This window comes from Pelodiscus sinensis, chromosome 2 (genome assembly GCF_052426305.1).
Source record: "Pelodiscus sinensis isolate ZL-2025 chromosome 2, ASM5242630v1, whole genome shotgun sequence".
Taxonomy (NCBI): domain Eukaryota; kingdom Metazoa; phylum Chordata; order Testudines; family Trionychidae; genus Pelodiscus; species Pelodiscus sinensis.
In genome coordinates, this window is record NC_143053.1 from 95,172,918 (window position 1) to 95,190,660 (window position 17,743).

The following is a 17,743-nucleotide window of genomic DNA, read 5'->3' on the forward strand; positions in this document are numbered from 1 at the left end:
CACCAGTCAGGTGTGTGGGGTAGTTTTGCACCTTCTGACAGAAGTTTTACAACTAAAGTGCTAGTCTAGACATAACCAAAGAAAGTAAAAACTACAAAAGTAAAACATGACTATTTCGTCAACGCTCAGTAGGATTAAAATACATTCTGCTCCCTTCTCAAGCTGTGTTTTCTTGTTACTGTGACCTTCCCTTATTTATTTGCTGCCACAGCACTAATTCATTTGTTATTATAGAGAAAAGGATAAGAAGTTTCCCTATGATCCATTGTTATAATGCACCTTTAACTGGTCTGTTATTTATAGTATCATAAACTTTTGTGGGCAAAACCCACTTCCTCAGATGAGCTTGAGTTGAGAATTGATGCTTTCAGACTGGTCCAGAATGGTGAATACACCTTGGCTTGGCTTTTCTTTTCTTTTAGAATTTTGGGCTTGGGACAATTTTCTTCTGTGCTCAGATGGATAAAAATACTGGCCATTTATTATACAAGTGAAGAGGCCAAAAGGGAAATCTGCACTGGGTGTAGATCTGGATTGTAGCTGCTGGCAAGATACACACGGGTGAAGAAGCATGTCCCCTGTAACCTGTGCTTGTTGTGCTCTGGGCTGTGACCTAGCCATGCGGTTCCAAACATCCTTCTTTACAAGACTGAAAATGGGGTACGATCACTGAGATTTCTCCATCTAGCCACTATAACCATGACGTTATTAGCTCATACTTCAGAAAGCACAGCATAATCTGATTTCACAATCACCACAGCCATATACTTTCTTCTGTCTCTACTGGGGATGTTAAATTGAGTTTAATCAACGAATCGACTAGTCGATGGATTTTCTGAGAAGCAGCAGCAGTGGGAAGGGGAAGCAACTAGTCAACTCTCCAATAACCTTTTGCTTATTGGATAGTCGACTAGTCTCTTACTCCCCTAGTCTCCACACTTAAAAATGGGGAGGATACTATTGGGATGATGAAAGATTGTGTGAAAATGAAAGTGGCACTTGGTAGAATTATGCAGTCACTTTTATTGTCTACGTACTTTACCAACATGAAAAATAAATTCATTTTCATCACTCTATAATATCCCAACTCATATCTAAAAATATCCCAGTGGGAGTGCAAATATGCTTGCTCGCTCACGGTGCTAAAATGTCTAGTTACAGCTCTGCTTGCTTCAGTTTTGACTTTGACATCACCGTTTCCTCTTTCAACTTGTTGTCAGTGGAGGTTCTGCTGCACTACTCCTTCAGAGCTATATTTGTTTAGGAATTATGTGCTTCAAAGGGGCAGCGCAAAGCGGTGCCTGGGATCAGCTGGAGTGTCCAGCTGATCATGGGCTCCGTGTTGCGCTGCCCCTTGGAAATGCCTCCTGGGTGCCTCAAAGGGACGGTGCTGCACAGAGCCCAGGATCATCTAGGGACTCCAGCTGATCCCAGGCTCCTAATGTGCTGCCCCTTTTAAGCGCCACAGTGGCACTTTAAAGGAGCAGTGCAGCATTAACGCCTGCGAGTAAAAAAATTAACGCATTAATCCTTTCCTGCATTAATCGCAGGTGTTAATGCACATCAATTGACAGCCCTAAAGAAAACCCATTTTGGTTACACAAAATGGGGACAGAAAACTGAGATGGTTGGTATTTTTGTGTAAGTTGTCTTTAATTTTTTCCTCATTACCAGTTTACACCAGCAATAAATCTAGTCAGCTATCACAGAGTAAATTATGGAATATTTCTAAATATAAGGCCCACATAATTTTTAATGTAAAATGATTTTGGTACCATTATTTTCTCTTGTTTCTTCTTAGCCTTCTACTCTCTCTTCAGATTTATACCAAATTAACATAGGGCATGTCAACAGTTAAGATGGTATAGTGATGCAGCTGCACTGATGCAGTTGTGCCTCTCTGGCTTCAGTGAAGCCACATCATATGCCAAAAGGAGGGCTTCTCCTATTGAGGTAGATACTCAACCTCCATGAGAAACTTTATAAGATAAGCCCTTCCATCAGCACAACACTGCCTACAGTGGGAGTTAGGTTTGTAAAACTGTTGCTCAAGTGTGTGGATTTCCTACTCCCTGAGCTAAATATTTATATTGACAGAAACTGCTAGTGTAGACAAGTCTGAGTAGAGTGTGTTCCATGGATTGTTTTTTTTTTTTCTTTCATTCTGTAGCTAGCATAATGGGAGAAAATCAATGTGGGAATTTGACCATATTCGGTTTCTTATGTGGCCATTGGAATGGTGGTTGTTCTTTCACCTGTCATTCATGCTACAGGTTTTGTGCTGTCTTGTTGATTTAGTTACACATCATGTGCATTTGTATTTAGGGATGTTAGAGTTTAACTGGTTAACCAGTCAGCTGATGATTATTAGTTAATGTTATCAGTTAAACTCTGCCCCACTCCTGGGGAGCAGCTTCTCTGTGGCAGTGAAACCTCTTCCCCGGGAGCAGAGCTGACAGCCCTTGCCCACCTGACATCCAGGGAAGAGGCTTCACTGTGGGCTCTACAATATGAAGCTTATTTAAGCATGTAACTGTTAAGATTTTTAGCAGTTATACGGTTACCTTATTAAATTACTATTAACATCCCTACTTGTATTCTCTGAGATTGGTGTATATTTCAACTCAGAAGCCATGCAGAATTTTACTGTATTTGTTACAAAAATATTAATCAGGAACAGTACAGTATAGAATAAAAAATAACTGAAGTACCAACATGAAAATCAGAGTATGTTTTAATGGTGTAGGAGCATTCAACTGCTGTTACATTATAGCCAGTTTTCTTTCCCTTTTTAGGGAAAGGCTGGAAAATTGCTGCTGGAGGTCATGTTATTGCAATCGTAATAGGAACAGAATGATTAGACTAATGCAGATCAGGAAATTGCTTTGAGAAAGTGCTTTATTTTATTGCTTCTAGCCCCCTCTGTGCACACCTTAAACAGTTGTATTGTGTTTCTAAAATTACTTTTTGAAATATATCAGGATTTTAAAGACTAACTGTTGTCTAAAATTCTTTGGCAGTACTTTAATGTGGACGATTGATTGGGTTATGCTCTTTTCATCAAGCATTTTAACTCTCCAGGACTAAAAGCATTTGTTGATACTTCTATGTGTGTTTTGTTGCAGAGACTGTCCTACTTTAGAAAAACATGGTTTTCAAATATTTTTCCTATTCTTCCTTTCCTTTTCTTTATATAAATTTGTAGTCTTTTATTACTCCCCAAATAAATAATTTTAGAAATAGTCTCCTTTTAGTAAAACGTATACAATATATTTAAAAATTACAATGATCTCATTTTAATTAATTCTAGCCAAGTGTATGTAACTTTTATTAAAATAGCTTTAATGAGATAATACCTAAAGGAAACACTGTCCTATCAGACATAAAAAGAATATTAGAACTTCCCAACTTCTTCTTCTGTTTTGAGCATTCCAACCGTTCAAGGGCTTAGTAGAACTAAATAATTCCTGTTTTAAACATAGATATCTTGTAATCTCAAAGCCGTCACAAAGAAAATAAAGCACTTTTCTCAAAGCTGTGGGGGGTGCGATTGGCTGTTGTGGTCAGTCCTGGAAGATGAACCTGTCCCTTTTGCAGGGCCCGACATCTTGTTGACAGTTAATGAAAACAGCTTTTGATTTGGCTATCTGCATTTCAGAGCCCTGTGCCACCATGGTGCTATGGCCATCTGTAGTCCCATGGTAGGCGCCAGCAGCAGCAAGCAGCCCAGGACCAGGCCGGATCCATCCCACTGGCCCATTTGCTGATGCCGATGATTTGTCCTGGGCCCCATACTCATTAGGGACAGTTCTGCTTGTAACGTTACTTTATGAGAGAGCTACATGCAAGGAGAACTCAAATTCTTGTATCTATAATCCTCATACAGATGGGAAGGTGGATTAATGCCTAACTTTTTCAAAACACCAACTCCTATTAATCTAATTCTCACTTAGGCTCAATGATCAGTCCTGTGGCACTTTAAAGATTAACACATATATAACCCTAATATATACCCTCACTTGAATGTTAAAGATCTTTGCTACCAGGACCTACTGCCCAAACTTGCAGTCCTGTGAAACGTGAAGAAATTAAAATGGATCCTGACTCCTACTTAAAGTCCATACCGAGACAAATGACATCATATCAGAGTGTCCCCTTTGTTCTTTTGTTGGGGAACTATAATCACAAGATGTAGAAAGATGTAGGAATCCCTGCAGGGACCTGTCTTAACCCATTTCAGGTTTGCATTGTCAGCTTCCTTGTTGAGGTAAAAGTGTTGCTTACCTAATAGGAGGTTGAAGACCAGGAAGCAAGCTGATGCTTCTGAGGATAGGACCAATCCTAAGATTTAAACTCTGAACTCTAGCATCAGCTTAAATGGTTTTGCATTCTGTTATTTTGTGTACAACTGATTGCACTGTTAATCATGCAAAAACTTTTTACACACAGAGTGTTTTTTAATTAATGTGGTTTTCTTCCTGGTTTTCTGTTCGCAAAGGTGAACGCAACTTCTACTCTTTTAAGGCGTGTTGAAGGTTACCGGATTTGATGTGTATGCTGGTAAAGCCTTATTACTGCTGTGCAGTTTTACATGTATGCTTTATACATGTCAGGTAAACAAAAAAAATTGTAGAACATATTAGTGATACAAGCAACTAGTTGACTCAACTAGTCGCTTCCCCCCCTCCAATTGCGGCCTCTATCATAGAGATGCAACAAGCGGGGAGAGCAGGAGCCAGTGTTGGGGGAACCGGCTTTACCAGTTATCCCCCAGCACCATCTCTGGTGGGGACAGGGAGGAAGAGGCACAGTGGGGAAACATCACGAGCAGGGATTGCTTCAGTCCCTGCTTATGCTAGTGCCTAGTGTGGGTGCTTCTGCTTTTGAAATGTACAAGAGCCCTGTGGGTGACTCCGGAGTGGAACAGTGCGGGTGGCTGGAGCCAGCACGAGCGAAGACTGCTCTGTCCCAGCTCGAGTTGGTTCCTGGAGCTTCTTCCACTGCGGCTCTGCAGAGGTGCTTATCGATTAATTGTATAGTCGATACAAATTGTATTGACTACATGATTAGCCAGACAATCGCATTTTAACATCCTTAAAACAGATGTGACTAGCTATTTTGTATTTGAAGCTAGAGAACAGTATGCAGTAACTGAATGTAGTTTGTTTTCCTTTGGAAAATGGATTTTGTTAGACCCACGTGAGACAGAAAACTTTTTTCTTTTGTTAATTATTTTATCAAAGTTTGAAAGGTATAAATGCTTGGTGCATAATAATGAATGTTCGGGAGAATAGGTCTTTATTATTTGTTGTTAGACAAGAAAGGGCCTGAAGCATGATTAAACTGAAACTATAAGGTGCAGAATTATCTATATCTCATCAGTTCCTAAGAACCTCAGAACTGCTTTTACCTCTTTCCATCTCACATATGAAAGCGTGTTTGTACAGAATTTATGCTAAGCTACAAGGCCCATGCTGAGCAACAGAGCTCCAAAGAAAAGCAAGAAGGAGATAGAATGGACTTTGGTACAATTCCCATTTGTAATATAAAACTGTACCAAGGCCAGCCCCAAACACGGCTGTTATGTTTCTTTGTTTTCAAGAAGGCTCTAGAGCATCAACAGAAAAAAGCATTCAGATTATAAAGGCTTAAATGAAAACAGAAATTTTCACCTTTGTTCAGGAATTTAGTCCAAGTTTAGTAAAAAGAACAAACATAGCAGTCAATGTGCTTAGGACACAGTAAAAAACTGAAGATTGCTGTGCAGTTTGTAGTCTTCTCCACCTGGATTTTTTTATTTTGTAGTGTCTAGAATGGACCTGGGCATTATTCTTTTCATTAACATTTGAAGTATTGAAGGATAGATGTGGGAAAATCTCATCATTAGACAGCATCTTCTCTTACCATTTTGATGAAGGTGCAACTCACCAATGGATATTATGAGGTGTCAAATAAAATACACCACGTTAGCTTTTAAAGAACTGTTTCTTAGCAATTGACATAAAACCAACCATACTTCCTATTTGCTGCAGCCAAGTATTTTCATAATATTTTTATACAGCTTTCCAGATCACAGGGATATTTGTTTTAAGTTAAAATTTTGAGTACTTACTTTGAAAAGAAATCATAATTACAGTGGAGTCCGGATTATCTGACTCCCGGTAATCTGACACTCTGCTTTATCCGACCCTGCAGCTCCCGGGGACTTTGACCCTGGGAGCTGCAGGATTGGATACAGCACGGGCAGGGACAACGGCCCCGCTTGCTGCCCCGTCACTCTCTTGGAGCAGCTGCTGCTGCTTCTGCCCGGAACAACGGGGCAGCAAATGGGGCCGTTCTCCCGCCCCGTGCCCTAGAGCCGCTGATGCGGCTCCTGCCGGGGTCGCTACTTCCCCGGCGGCAGCAGCAGCAGCTGTCCCCGTGCTTTCTAGGAGCAGCTGATGCACTGCTGCCGGGGAAGACGTGGCCCCGGCAGGAGCCCCATCAGCTACTCCTAGAGAGCATGGGGACAGCTGCTGCTGCTGTTGCTGTTGCTGCTGCCGCCGGGGAAGAAGCGGCCCCGGCAGCAGCAACTGTCCCTGTGCTCTCTAAGAGCAGCTGATAGGGCTCCTGCTGGGGTCGCGTCTTCCTCAGCAGCAGTCCCTATCATCCGACATATTTGGTAATCCGACCATGTGTCAGTCCCTTTTATGTCAGATGATAGGGACTCTACTGTATGCAAATACTTTGACTACTGTGATTCCTTTATTGAAGCCTTATGGTGATTGCGCCCCTTCAGTTATGAAATTTGACTCAGGTTCAGGCTATTAATATATTGTTTAGGATAAAGTTTAAAATACGTATTAGAAATTTGGTCTGAACCCACAGAGAATAAATAAAGTTAAGTGACTGTGACTTTAATGAGTAGTGCAAAGTTTACATGTTCATATTTCTGAGTAAATTTGGGCTGTGTCATGTCAGTTTCTTCTATAAGCATACATAATTTCCCTTTCAAATCAGTAGCACATTCAGCATTAAAAATCGGGGGCATGTTACCTGCGATAATTAAGTTCACAACTTTAGGTAACTGCATTTATATTAAAATGCTTTCAGATCCAAGACTAACTATGTTCTTTCATGTTTTCAGTATTAGGCTCTAACCAAATGTTTCTGAAGTGTGTTCCTCCCCCCCCCCCCTTTTTTTTTAAAGCAAACAAATTCCTTTTGTAAATCTCCCGAACCATATAGTGAGTGTTGATTATAGGTATTGTCTATATTGTTCTGTTCAGTTTATCTCTGTGCACAGTTGTGCTGAATGGTCTGAAACAGGATGTGCTTTTGCTTTGTTGTAAACTTTGTAGATAAGATGTATTATGCTTCATCCTAAACTATAATAAATCTAATAACTTGTAACTGGGATTTTTATTTATGATTTAATACTTATAGTATGCTGTGTTTAACTCTCCATTACACTATTGCTGCACATAAATGGACTAAATAATTAATTGAAACATCCAGTTATAGGAAAAGCAACTGTTTTGTCAGGGAAATTTTTATCCCTCCACTCCCTAAAAAAAGCAAAGCCCTGATAAATGAAATTGAAATCTTTCTCTTCAAAATCATAGCAGACCAGCATTCTTCTTTCTCTCTGTTAATACTGCTTTCTTCTCCTCCCCTGTGTAAGGGACACTGACTCAGCACCTTCTGTGCAGTCACTGAAACTCTTTATTCCAGCTTTGTAAGGCAAGGAGGCCCCTGGGAGGTGGGACGTAGTTAGAGAGTGAGCCTTCCTCTCTCACCCTGCAGCAATGACTCTCATCCCATAGGGCTTAGTCCAGCTGGAACCAGTGGTTGAGAGAGAGCCCACCTTATGCTACTCGTAGCAGCAGCTCCTGTGCTCAGTGAGGCTGTGCCCAAGCATTGAGAGTGAGTCCGCCCCACACTCACCAGATCACAAGGCTACTCATTCAGATTTCTCCAGGCTCGTCATGATGGAAGGGCAGCTGGGCAACCATGTGTGCTTCGTTGCAACATAGATATGGGGAGCTGGACCCAGTTCTGTGGGACACAGAAGCTGCCACTATGGAGCAGGGATGTTAAATGTCAGTTAATTGAATGGTCGAGTAACCCAAGTAATTCTTGTTGGTTAGGCAACTATTCTGAAGTCCCTGGGATGGGGCCAGCAGTCAGTGCACTCTGGCCTTTCTCCTGAAAAGCTCCCTGCCACTCTGTGCTGCTGCCTCTGTATTAGAGACAGCAGCATGGGGTGCCAGGCGGGAGCTTGTTTGCGAGGGGAACCAGTTTAAAAATCAGCTCCCCTCATAGGCTGGCTGCCTGTTGCCCTGTGCTGCTGCTCTGATAAAGAAGCAGCAGTGTGGGGTGGCAGCAGCCCCTGTATAGGGCGGGGGTAGGGCTAAGGGTCTGAGCTCCTCGACCCAGCGTGAGCTGGAACTGAGCCAGGCTGCTGGCCAGCCTGCTAAAAAATGTACTGGCAAAGGGGGGAGGGAAATGTATATAGTCTATAGCATTAACCTATACGTTTTTGCTTATCGGTTAATTGACTACACTCCCTACTGTGGAGCAGATGCAGGGCAGTCTGGCTGTCCAACATATCTCTACCCTTCAGCTTGGTGCCACTCTCAACACTGGGTTGGTGGGGCAGCCCTCCTAGAGCCTTCCCTCCCAGATAGAGAAGTCACTCACAGTATCTTAATTTTTTTCACCTCTGTGACAAACCTGCAACCCTAATTATAGGGAAACATAAATTATATAAATGCATGCTAAACAATAGTACTGTGTCAATTTGTGATTCTATTTTTGTTTCTATTCAGTACTTCAGAATTATCATTTGAATTGTAATTGTTTAAGTTTTGCCACGTATGGGTGTGTCTGCTTTTCGTATTAGCTGTTTATAAGGAGAAAATGTGTTGTGTGTCTGAGATTAATTTCCAAAACAGACCTGTTACATAGTAAGGTCTTCTGACAGTACTGTAAATAGTGTTTTATCTCAGGAAATGGCTATAGTTAACCTAGAAATGTGAACCAGGTAAAATAAGTAAAGGCTCTATAAATACAGATACACAAAAATTCTGTTGATACACTCCCATATGTAAGCCATTATGACAGATGTGCCAGATTTTCTGTTTAAACTGTTTTGATACATGAAAATTTTAATTCAAACTGCTCTGAAATATTTTAAATAAACAAATGTGGGTGATGGTTGTTCAAACATGTGCAATTCTTTAGTTTTCACGGTATATTTTAAATACAGAACCACCATAACTCCAGTAAACACGTGTTTCTGGAAAATAAACCATGTCATACTAACTTGATGTCTGTTTTTATAAGATTACAAGACTAGTTGATAAAGATAATAGGGATGGTACTTGGTCCTGCTGTGAGGGCAGGAGACTGGACTCAAAGACCTCTCAAGGTCCCTTCCAGTTCTATGAGGTGGTATATCTCCATATATTATTATTTTATTATAATAGTATGAATATAGTATATTTAGACATGTGTAAGGCATTTTACTTGGTACTGCATGACTTTTTGATATTAAACTACAACTAGACAGAATTAACATGGCACATCTTAAATGGATTAAAAGATGGTTGTCAGGTCATGAAATGTAATTGTAAGCCGGAATTTATTTAAAAAGAGTGCTTCTAGGGGGGTTGCGAAGGAATTGGTTCTTGATCCTATGCTATTTAACATTTTTATCAGTGACCTGGAAGAATACAAAATAAATCACCATTGATGACATTTGCAAATGACACACAAACTATAGGAATGGTAAATAATGAAGAGGATAGGTTGTTGGTTCAGAGCAATCTGGATCACTTAGTGAATTTTGCACAAACTCTGTACCTTTTGTAACAGCCAAATGTAAAGAAATACATATAATAACAAACATCATAGGCCAGGGTTAGAAGCTATGGGGACTCTTTCCTGGGAAACTGACTGCAATTCAGAGTTGGGCATCTTTGTAGACAATATGCTGAACATAGGTGTTATGCTATGCCCAAAAGACATAATTCAGTCCATAGATGTAGAAACGAATCTCAGATAGGAGTATGGCAATTATATCATTTCTGTGTTTGGCATTTGCTTACAGCCTTGAGCAACATAGTTAGGTCAGTATAATTTTTAACTTAAATCAAGTAATTGGACTTTTCAGTACAAACTGGTCCAGTACATAATAGGATTTAATAAAAAGCCAGTTGAAACTTTCAGTTAAATTAAATATTTCAGTTTAATTCAGTGAGCTTCAGGCCAGGACCATAATTCATTTGATCATGTTGCTTGTCCATGGGAAAATAAATTGTTGTTTGACATACCAAGGTTATCCTGCATAAGTTTTCAAAACTTCAAGATGTGACCATCATTCTCCTGGTATGCTTTAGTAACCAGATGTTACATACTGACAATCTAGAAGATTTTTGTACTAAAAAATGGTGTTTATAGTTGCAGTGGAAAGTGGCAGATCTTTCTTTCTTGTTGGTAGTACAAGGCCAGTAAGGTCACAAGAAAAAATATAGGCAGCTACAGCATTTTAAAATATAGTTTCATTTGGTGACACAGATCTTTTGTATTCTTTATAATGTGGTATTTACTTTAGTTTTTAAATCAGTAATCTATTTGTTTCATACTGAACATACGTAGTATTTCTTATTATATATTTTATGGATGAATTAAACTTTACAAAGGATATTAGTGATTTCAAAATTATTAGTGTTTATCTGGAACTTGAAATGTACTTTTTTGATACAATTGAAAATCAAATATATTTTTCTGTGACAAAGCTGGGAAAAATGATAAACATCTGGTGTTTTTAAAAAGTGATTTCCTTAGCTTTTTTGGTATTACTTAGATTCTAGCTTTCATGAAGTATACTAGTTTTCATGGTTGACTAACAGGTTTGGATTTATATGTTTCTTTTTCCGAAATTAGATATGCCATTCTCTATCTTTCTCCCCGAAGGAGAGACAGCTCTACAGTTTTTTATCCAGATTTCAGCTTTGCATTGCCTGCTGAGAATTTTAATAAAGTTTTGCAGAATCCAGGGAACTGTTTTGTTAAATTGGAATAAAATTAAAATACAAAATTTCAAATCCAATCAAAATTTTGTTTGATAATGTTGTAGTTTTCTCAAGGCACAGTAACCTGAAATTCCAAGGTAAGGTTCCACTCTGCAGAAATCCTTAGATAATCAGAACGTATGCTAATGAACAACTTAAATTAATCCAAACAAGAACTATTCTGCTCCCATAGAGGCATTCAGAAGCAAGAAAAAAATCAGAGATGACCTTTTCCTTTCTTTCCTTTGTTTCTTTTCATTAGAGTCTTCAGAATTAATACTTTATTCTTAAACTTAGTGAAACTCTGTGATAAGGTTTTTGTGTTCTGCCTGCTCTCAGGATGCCCCAGATGGGTCAAAGTTAAAGTAGTTTGAATTATTGTAACTCTGCATATGCATTACAGATATAGTGGGCAGAATTAAGGACCTTAATGTATAAATGCTGATAACGATAGATTCATGCAGTGGTGATTTTTTTTTATTGTTTTTTTGCTTCAGTATTTTCTTAGATTTAAAAAAAATGTTTTGGAAATCCTCAGAAACAGAACTACCTGCAAACCTTGCAAGTCAGTCATAGATCCAAGTTATGCTGGAATGTAATCTGGATCAGACAGCTTTCCATTTCCACCTCCCTGTTCCTCATGTTGGCTTTTCATCTTATATACAGCTTTCAGTCTTCTATGGTCCCACCAGCATCCAATGTAGTTTTCTAATACCTACTCCCTACTTTGCCACTCATGAGTAATTCAGCTATCCCAAACTCATTCTAATAAAATTATACTGTACCATATCATTATGTGTTTTACTTATATATTTAGGTGATTTCACTGACACCTTTAGATATCTCCAATTCCTACATGCACACCCTGAAATCTGTGAATGTTCTATTTAACATAGTTTCTTAAAGAGCTGAAGTGTTGAATGTTACGGAGTGTATCTGTTTTAAAGAAATGATGAATGGTGGTGACTGGAGCCCAAGGCCCCTTTGAATCACTTGGCCCTGGAGCAATTGCCTCTTTACCCTCCCTGTCGGCAGAACTGGGAGGGAGTAAGGGGGAAGTGACTTACTGTAGTCCTATACCTGATGCCACCCTTTGTACCATTTCATCTCAGGAGGAAGGGGATAGAGCCAAAGCTCCAATTACTCCTCACTTTTCTCTGACTTGATACTCAGGGTGGGAAAGGAAGCAGGGGGCAAGGAGCAGTATTGAGCAGGTACACTTTGCTGTCTCTGCTCTCCATCCCCCATGCCTGGACCTCTGATATTGGAACCAAAGAAGCAGGGCACACCAAGTGGATAAAGATCTGATAAGGCTTGTCTACTTAGGACAATTTCCTCATGGCTGTGCTGTGACAGTCACCTGAGTAGGAAGTATGTAGTAGCTATTAGCTATTACCATCTTCATTAATGAATCAGCTTCCCCTGTGTTGGGGTTGGTCCTTTCACACAGATTGTGGCGGCTTAAAGATGAAGATTTATTTGGAACCCACTTCCTCAGATATACTGTATTGTGAAAGCTTATGCCCAAATGAATATGTTAGTATTTAAGGTGCCTCAGGACTCCTCATAGTTTTTGCTGAAACAGACTAATATGGCTACCCCTTTGAAACACACACACACACACACACACACACACACACACACACACACACACACACACACACACACACACGTCAAAAACAGATGTAGTAGTCTTAAGCCATTTCTTGAACTTAACTGGATTTCCTGTGTACAAGTTTGTATTCATTTGGTGCCCATCTCTTAAATACTGTAGTTTTTGTTTTATGTACAAAAAAACTCATGAATAACTTTAAAAAGTTTCTTTTGTGAAGTTAACTGTCTTTTTATTTATTTCCAGGAAATGGCTCTTGAAGTTAAATGAGGCTGAATAATATACATACATGAAGCAGAGGCTGTTCTACATGTGTTAAGTCTAAAATACCAGAAGAGTTTTTGATCAGCCAGACTTGGCAAATTGTCATAATGAAGAAAATTAGTCTCAAAACAATTCGTAAGTCCTTTAACTTAAATAAAAGCAAAGAAGAAAGTGACTTTGTAGTGGTTCAGCAGCCATCATTAAGTGAATTTGGAAAAGATGACTCCTTGTTTGGCAGCTGCTATGGTAAAGATTTGGCTAGCTGTGAAGTTAACTGTGAAGATGAAAAAGGTGCCAAAAATAGATCAAAAAGTGAAAGCTTAATGGGTACGTTAAAAAGAAGGCTTTCAGCAAAACAAAAGCAGAAAGGTAAAAGCAGCACACCATCTGTAAGCTCTGCTGATGATGATACATTTTCTTCCTCATCTGCTCCAATAACCTTTAAAGATGTGAGAGCTCAAAGACCTCTGAGATCAACATCCCTACGTAACCACCATTACAGTCCAACACCATGGCCCCTTCGATCGACAAATTCAGAAGAGACTTGTATCAAAATGGAAGTGAAAGTCAAGGCCTTGGTCCACTCCTCTAATCCAAGTCCAGCACTGAATGGTGTTCGAAAGGACTTTCATGACTTGCAGTCAGATAGTGTGTTTCAAGAACAAAACAATACATTAAAAAGTACAGAATCCCAGAATGGGGACCTACATCTTCATATTGATGAACATGTGCCTGTAGTTATTGGACTAATGCCTCAGGACTACATTCAGTATACTGTGCCTTTAGATGAGGGAATGTATCCTTTGGAAGGATCACGTAGTTACTGTCTGGATAGTTCCTCACCCATGGAAGTTTCTACTGTTTCTTCTCAAGTGGGCGGAAATGCTTTTCATGAAGATGAGGGTCAGGTGGATCAAGATGTAGTTGTTGCTCAAGATATCTTTGTGGACCAGGCAGTAAATGGTTTGTTGATTGGTACCACAGGAGTCATGTTGCAAAGTCCACGAGTTAATCACAGTGAAGTCCCTCCACTGTCACCATTGCTACCTCCGATGCAGAATAATCAAATCCAAAGGAACTTTAATGGACTGAATGGCACAGATGCCCATGTGGCTGAAAGTATGCGCTGCCATTTGAATTTTGATCCTAACTCTGCCCCAGGAGTTGGAAGAGTTTATGATTCTGTACAAAATAGTGGTCCAATGGTTGTGACGAGCCTCACGGAGGAACTGAAAAAACTTGCAAGACAAGGATGGTACTGGGGCCCTATTACACGTTGGGAGGCAGAAGGAAAACTGGCGAATGTGCCCGATGGTTCATTTCTTGTTCGAGATAGCTCTGACGACCGTTATCTTTTAAGTCTAAGTTTTCGCTCCCATGGTAAAACTCTTCATACTAGAATTGAACATTCAAATGGTAGGTTTAGCTTTTATGAACAACCAGATGTGGAAGGACATACTTCTATTGTTGATTTAATTGAACATTCAATCAGGGACTCTGAAAATGGAGCTTTTTGCTATTCTAGGTCTCGATTGCCTGGATCTGCAACTTATCCAGTGAGATTGACAAATCCAGTATCTCGGTTTATGCAGGTGCGTTCCTTACAGTACCTGTGTCGTTTTGTTATACGTCAGTATACCAGAATAGACCTGATCCAGAAACTGCCTTTGCCAAACAAAATGAAGGATTATTTACAGGAAAAGCACTACTGAAAGCTTATGGGAATCTTGCATCTTGCACTTTGGGAACAACAACAACAAAAGATTGAAATACAGTTTACAAATTTTCATTGCTATCAAAATCTTTTGCTGCCATAACAATGTTTCATTTTTGTGTGTAAAGAAGGGGTAATGCATTATTTTTGGTTTTTTGTTTGTTTGTTTGTTTGGTGTTTTTTTTTGTTTGGGGGGGGGAGTCTTTTTAAAAAGAATGGTCTAAAGGTTTTTAGAAGAGTGAAATAGCTATCTTTCATCAATGTGCAGAAAATAATCACAATGTGAATGATCAAATTCTTCTTAATTTTCCCAAGTTCTTTGCTGCTATCCACTGTGATTTTTATGCGTTCAGAATGCATTTTATGTATATCAACCATAAGTAAAAGTGAAATGAAACGTATAGAATGGAATTTTTGTCTTCTTAAAATGGCCTATTTTATAAAGATAATATTGGATAAAACATACAGGTAGATAAATTACAGAATTTAGGTAATGCAGCGAAAATGATTTTCCAGCATCCTAATTAAAATCTCCATAGAACTGCCCTCATTTAAAACTTATTCATTGATGTTAACTCTGTGATGGAATATAGTTATGCAGCATATCTTTGAAAACCTCCTTTCTCCTAAGTGATTTCATAGTTTTAACATGCTATTTTGCCTTTGAGAATTTTTGTTGAATTTTCTTTTTCTTGGAATTTCCTTATAATTTGTTCTTTTAAAAATAGCTGTTAAAACAGTTTTGAAAAACAATAATTTTCATCAATATGGAAATTGTATTTAGATAAATGCTAAACATGAATTACTAATGATATAACTGAAAAAAAATCTACCTAATTGTAGTAACTGTCAATTAAAATGATAATGAACCAAGATTTGTGGGGAAAAAAATTCTACACCAGATAAAGTTTTGTTTCTTCCTGCTTGCGTTTTGATAGTTAGGATTTGATTCTGTGATTTTTTTTTTAATTGTATTTAATTTTTTTTTGGCAGGGTCATGGAATGTGTGCGCGTAAACAAATTATCCCCAAGACTGCATTTATTAACATTTGAATATGTGAATTTAGTAGGAGAAAAGGTTTTGTTTTAATAAGGAGCCACAGAAAAGTGCCTTGTTACCAACTGTTTCAGGCGCTGTCATGAAAATTGACTGTTTTGACATAGAACTATCAAATCAATTCAATAAACACTTCTAACATCTGACAAAGATAGTGGCATTTGAAAAGTCTATGGAGAGTCTGACCTTTTAAAAGATTTCTGAATTGGGAGACTGAGGCCTAGATTGCAAAGTTTTCTTTGTGCAATATTGATCATATTTGTGTTTCCTTCTATAGCTGTATTAAATTTGTGCTTGCAGTTTTAAAGGTGACCATGACTAACTTTTTGTTTTTAAATCAATGTTATATTTTTAGCATGTCACCTTCTCCATCAGCAATTTATAGGAGTTGCTATTCAGTAAAGACCAACATTGAAAAAGGCTATTGTAGAATTGATAAATCCTTTTTTGGATCCTTTTCTTCTGCTTATTATATCTGCTTTTTTGTCCCCTGAAATGAATTTGTAGCAGTGGATACAGTTATTGCTGCAAAGTGCTTCAGTTGCGCTACCTTTTGTGTTGCCTGAATTGATATGCTTTAATTTTTTTTGGATTACAGTGTTAAAAAAAAATCAAAGGCAGATAAAGCTGGTGTAGAAGATGCTGATTTCTTCTTTTGTCCAATATTTTTTAATTAAAACAATATTCTCAGCAAAGTACATATGTTTAATTTGTTGTGTCTACCATTGAGATATATTTATGCAAGCTTGAATCCAGATTTTTCTCTTCTGGATATGTTATTCTTCTTTGAATCAGGGCTACAAACTTTATTCGGAATGGCACAATAATCTTACAGCATGGTACAGCGTTCTGATTCTATCTGAGAGGAGGACCGAGGAAATCATTTTTATGGAATATAAAACATACTTGTTAGGATGAAAACCTTTCATGTGTGCTTCATTTTAAAACTTCTTTCCCCACACAATCCAGATGTACTGTACATTGTACAAAGCCTCTGGAACCATGTAGTACATTTACACAATGATATAGAATTAGTGAAATATAACTCAGTGTTTAAAAAAGATGCATTTAAAATATGTGATGTGCACATGTTTTTAATGGACCTTGCATATGAGTTAAAATTTATGAAACTCTAAAATCTCAATTTCATTGCTGTATTAAGAAAATGTACATGGACTTGTGTGCTAAATTTCTTTTCATATCTTCATTTATTTCAGTTTTTATCACCTATAAGTTGGTCACTTCTGAAATATTACTTTTGATTAAATTATTGCTGTCCATTTTGTGTTGCCTTCCTTGCTGTTTACTTTAATTGTAAACTTAGTAAAAGGTCATGTTCTAATTGCTACTTTTGGATGAGTTTTCTACAGCTTTCATTAAAAGGCCCCTGTTAAGTAAGAGAAAATCTGCCTAGAATTTTTTTATCTGATGCTGTAAGCTCCAAAATTCAAATATTTTGAAATCCACCATTTGTTTTTTCAACTGCTGGTTCAGAATCTCTCTTTGTTACTGAAGCAGTCTTCCAGCCGGTAGTAGGAGCACAAATTAAAAAATCCTGTTTTGACAACATTGATGTATTCTTGCTTATTATAGCGATTACTGTGACAGTCACAGTAATGTTGTTTATTTACAAGGCAGCTGAAAATTTATTAAAGGGCAACAACTGTAATCAGGAAAGACTGTGTTGGTTTGTGCTGTATAACAAATAGATGAACAACATCTGTGTTTGCCAAATGGAAGAAAACAAAAATGGTAGTATTAAAAAAAATTATTTTCAGGCTTTTAAAAAAGGACGATAAACAAAGATTAAATAAAAATAATATAAACATTACTTGGCTCTGTTCCTTTACAATTAAACAGTGCCGATTTTTATTCAGCACAACAATCAGAGTTGCAACTATATTGTTGCAAAATGTATTTGAAGTTGAAACTTTGAAATAAAATTGATTTCTGAAGCTACAAGATGATGGAAGTTACTGGCAACATTGGCTGCTTTACTAATTAGATTAAAACTACAGCTTGTATTTTGATATTATGCT

General features: G+C 38.2%; 1 protein-coding gene across 3 annotated transcripts in view; it reads left to right on the top strand.

Moving 5' to 3' along the window:
- SOCS6 (suppressor of cytokine signaling 6) overlaps positions 1-17,535 on the top strand; it is a 37,456-nt gene extending 19,921 nt beyond the window's left edge. For all 3 annotated transcript variants that reach the window (XM_075921048.2, XM_075921049.2, XM_075921047.2), the window contains one exon: positions 12,916-17,535. In XM_075921048.2, coding sequence (XP_075777163.1) covers positions 13,041-14,645 — 1,605 coding nt within the window. In that variant the 5' untranslated portion in view covers positions 12,916-13,040 and the 3' untranslated portion in view covers positions 14,646-17,535. The remainder of the gene's footprint in view (positions 1-12,915) is intronic.
- Positions 17,536-17,743: the final 208 nt, after the last annotated feature.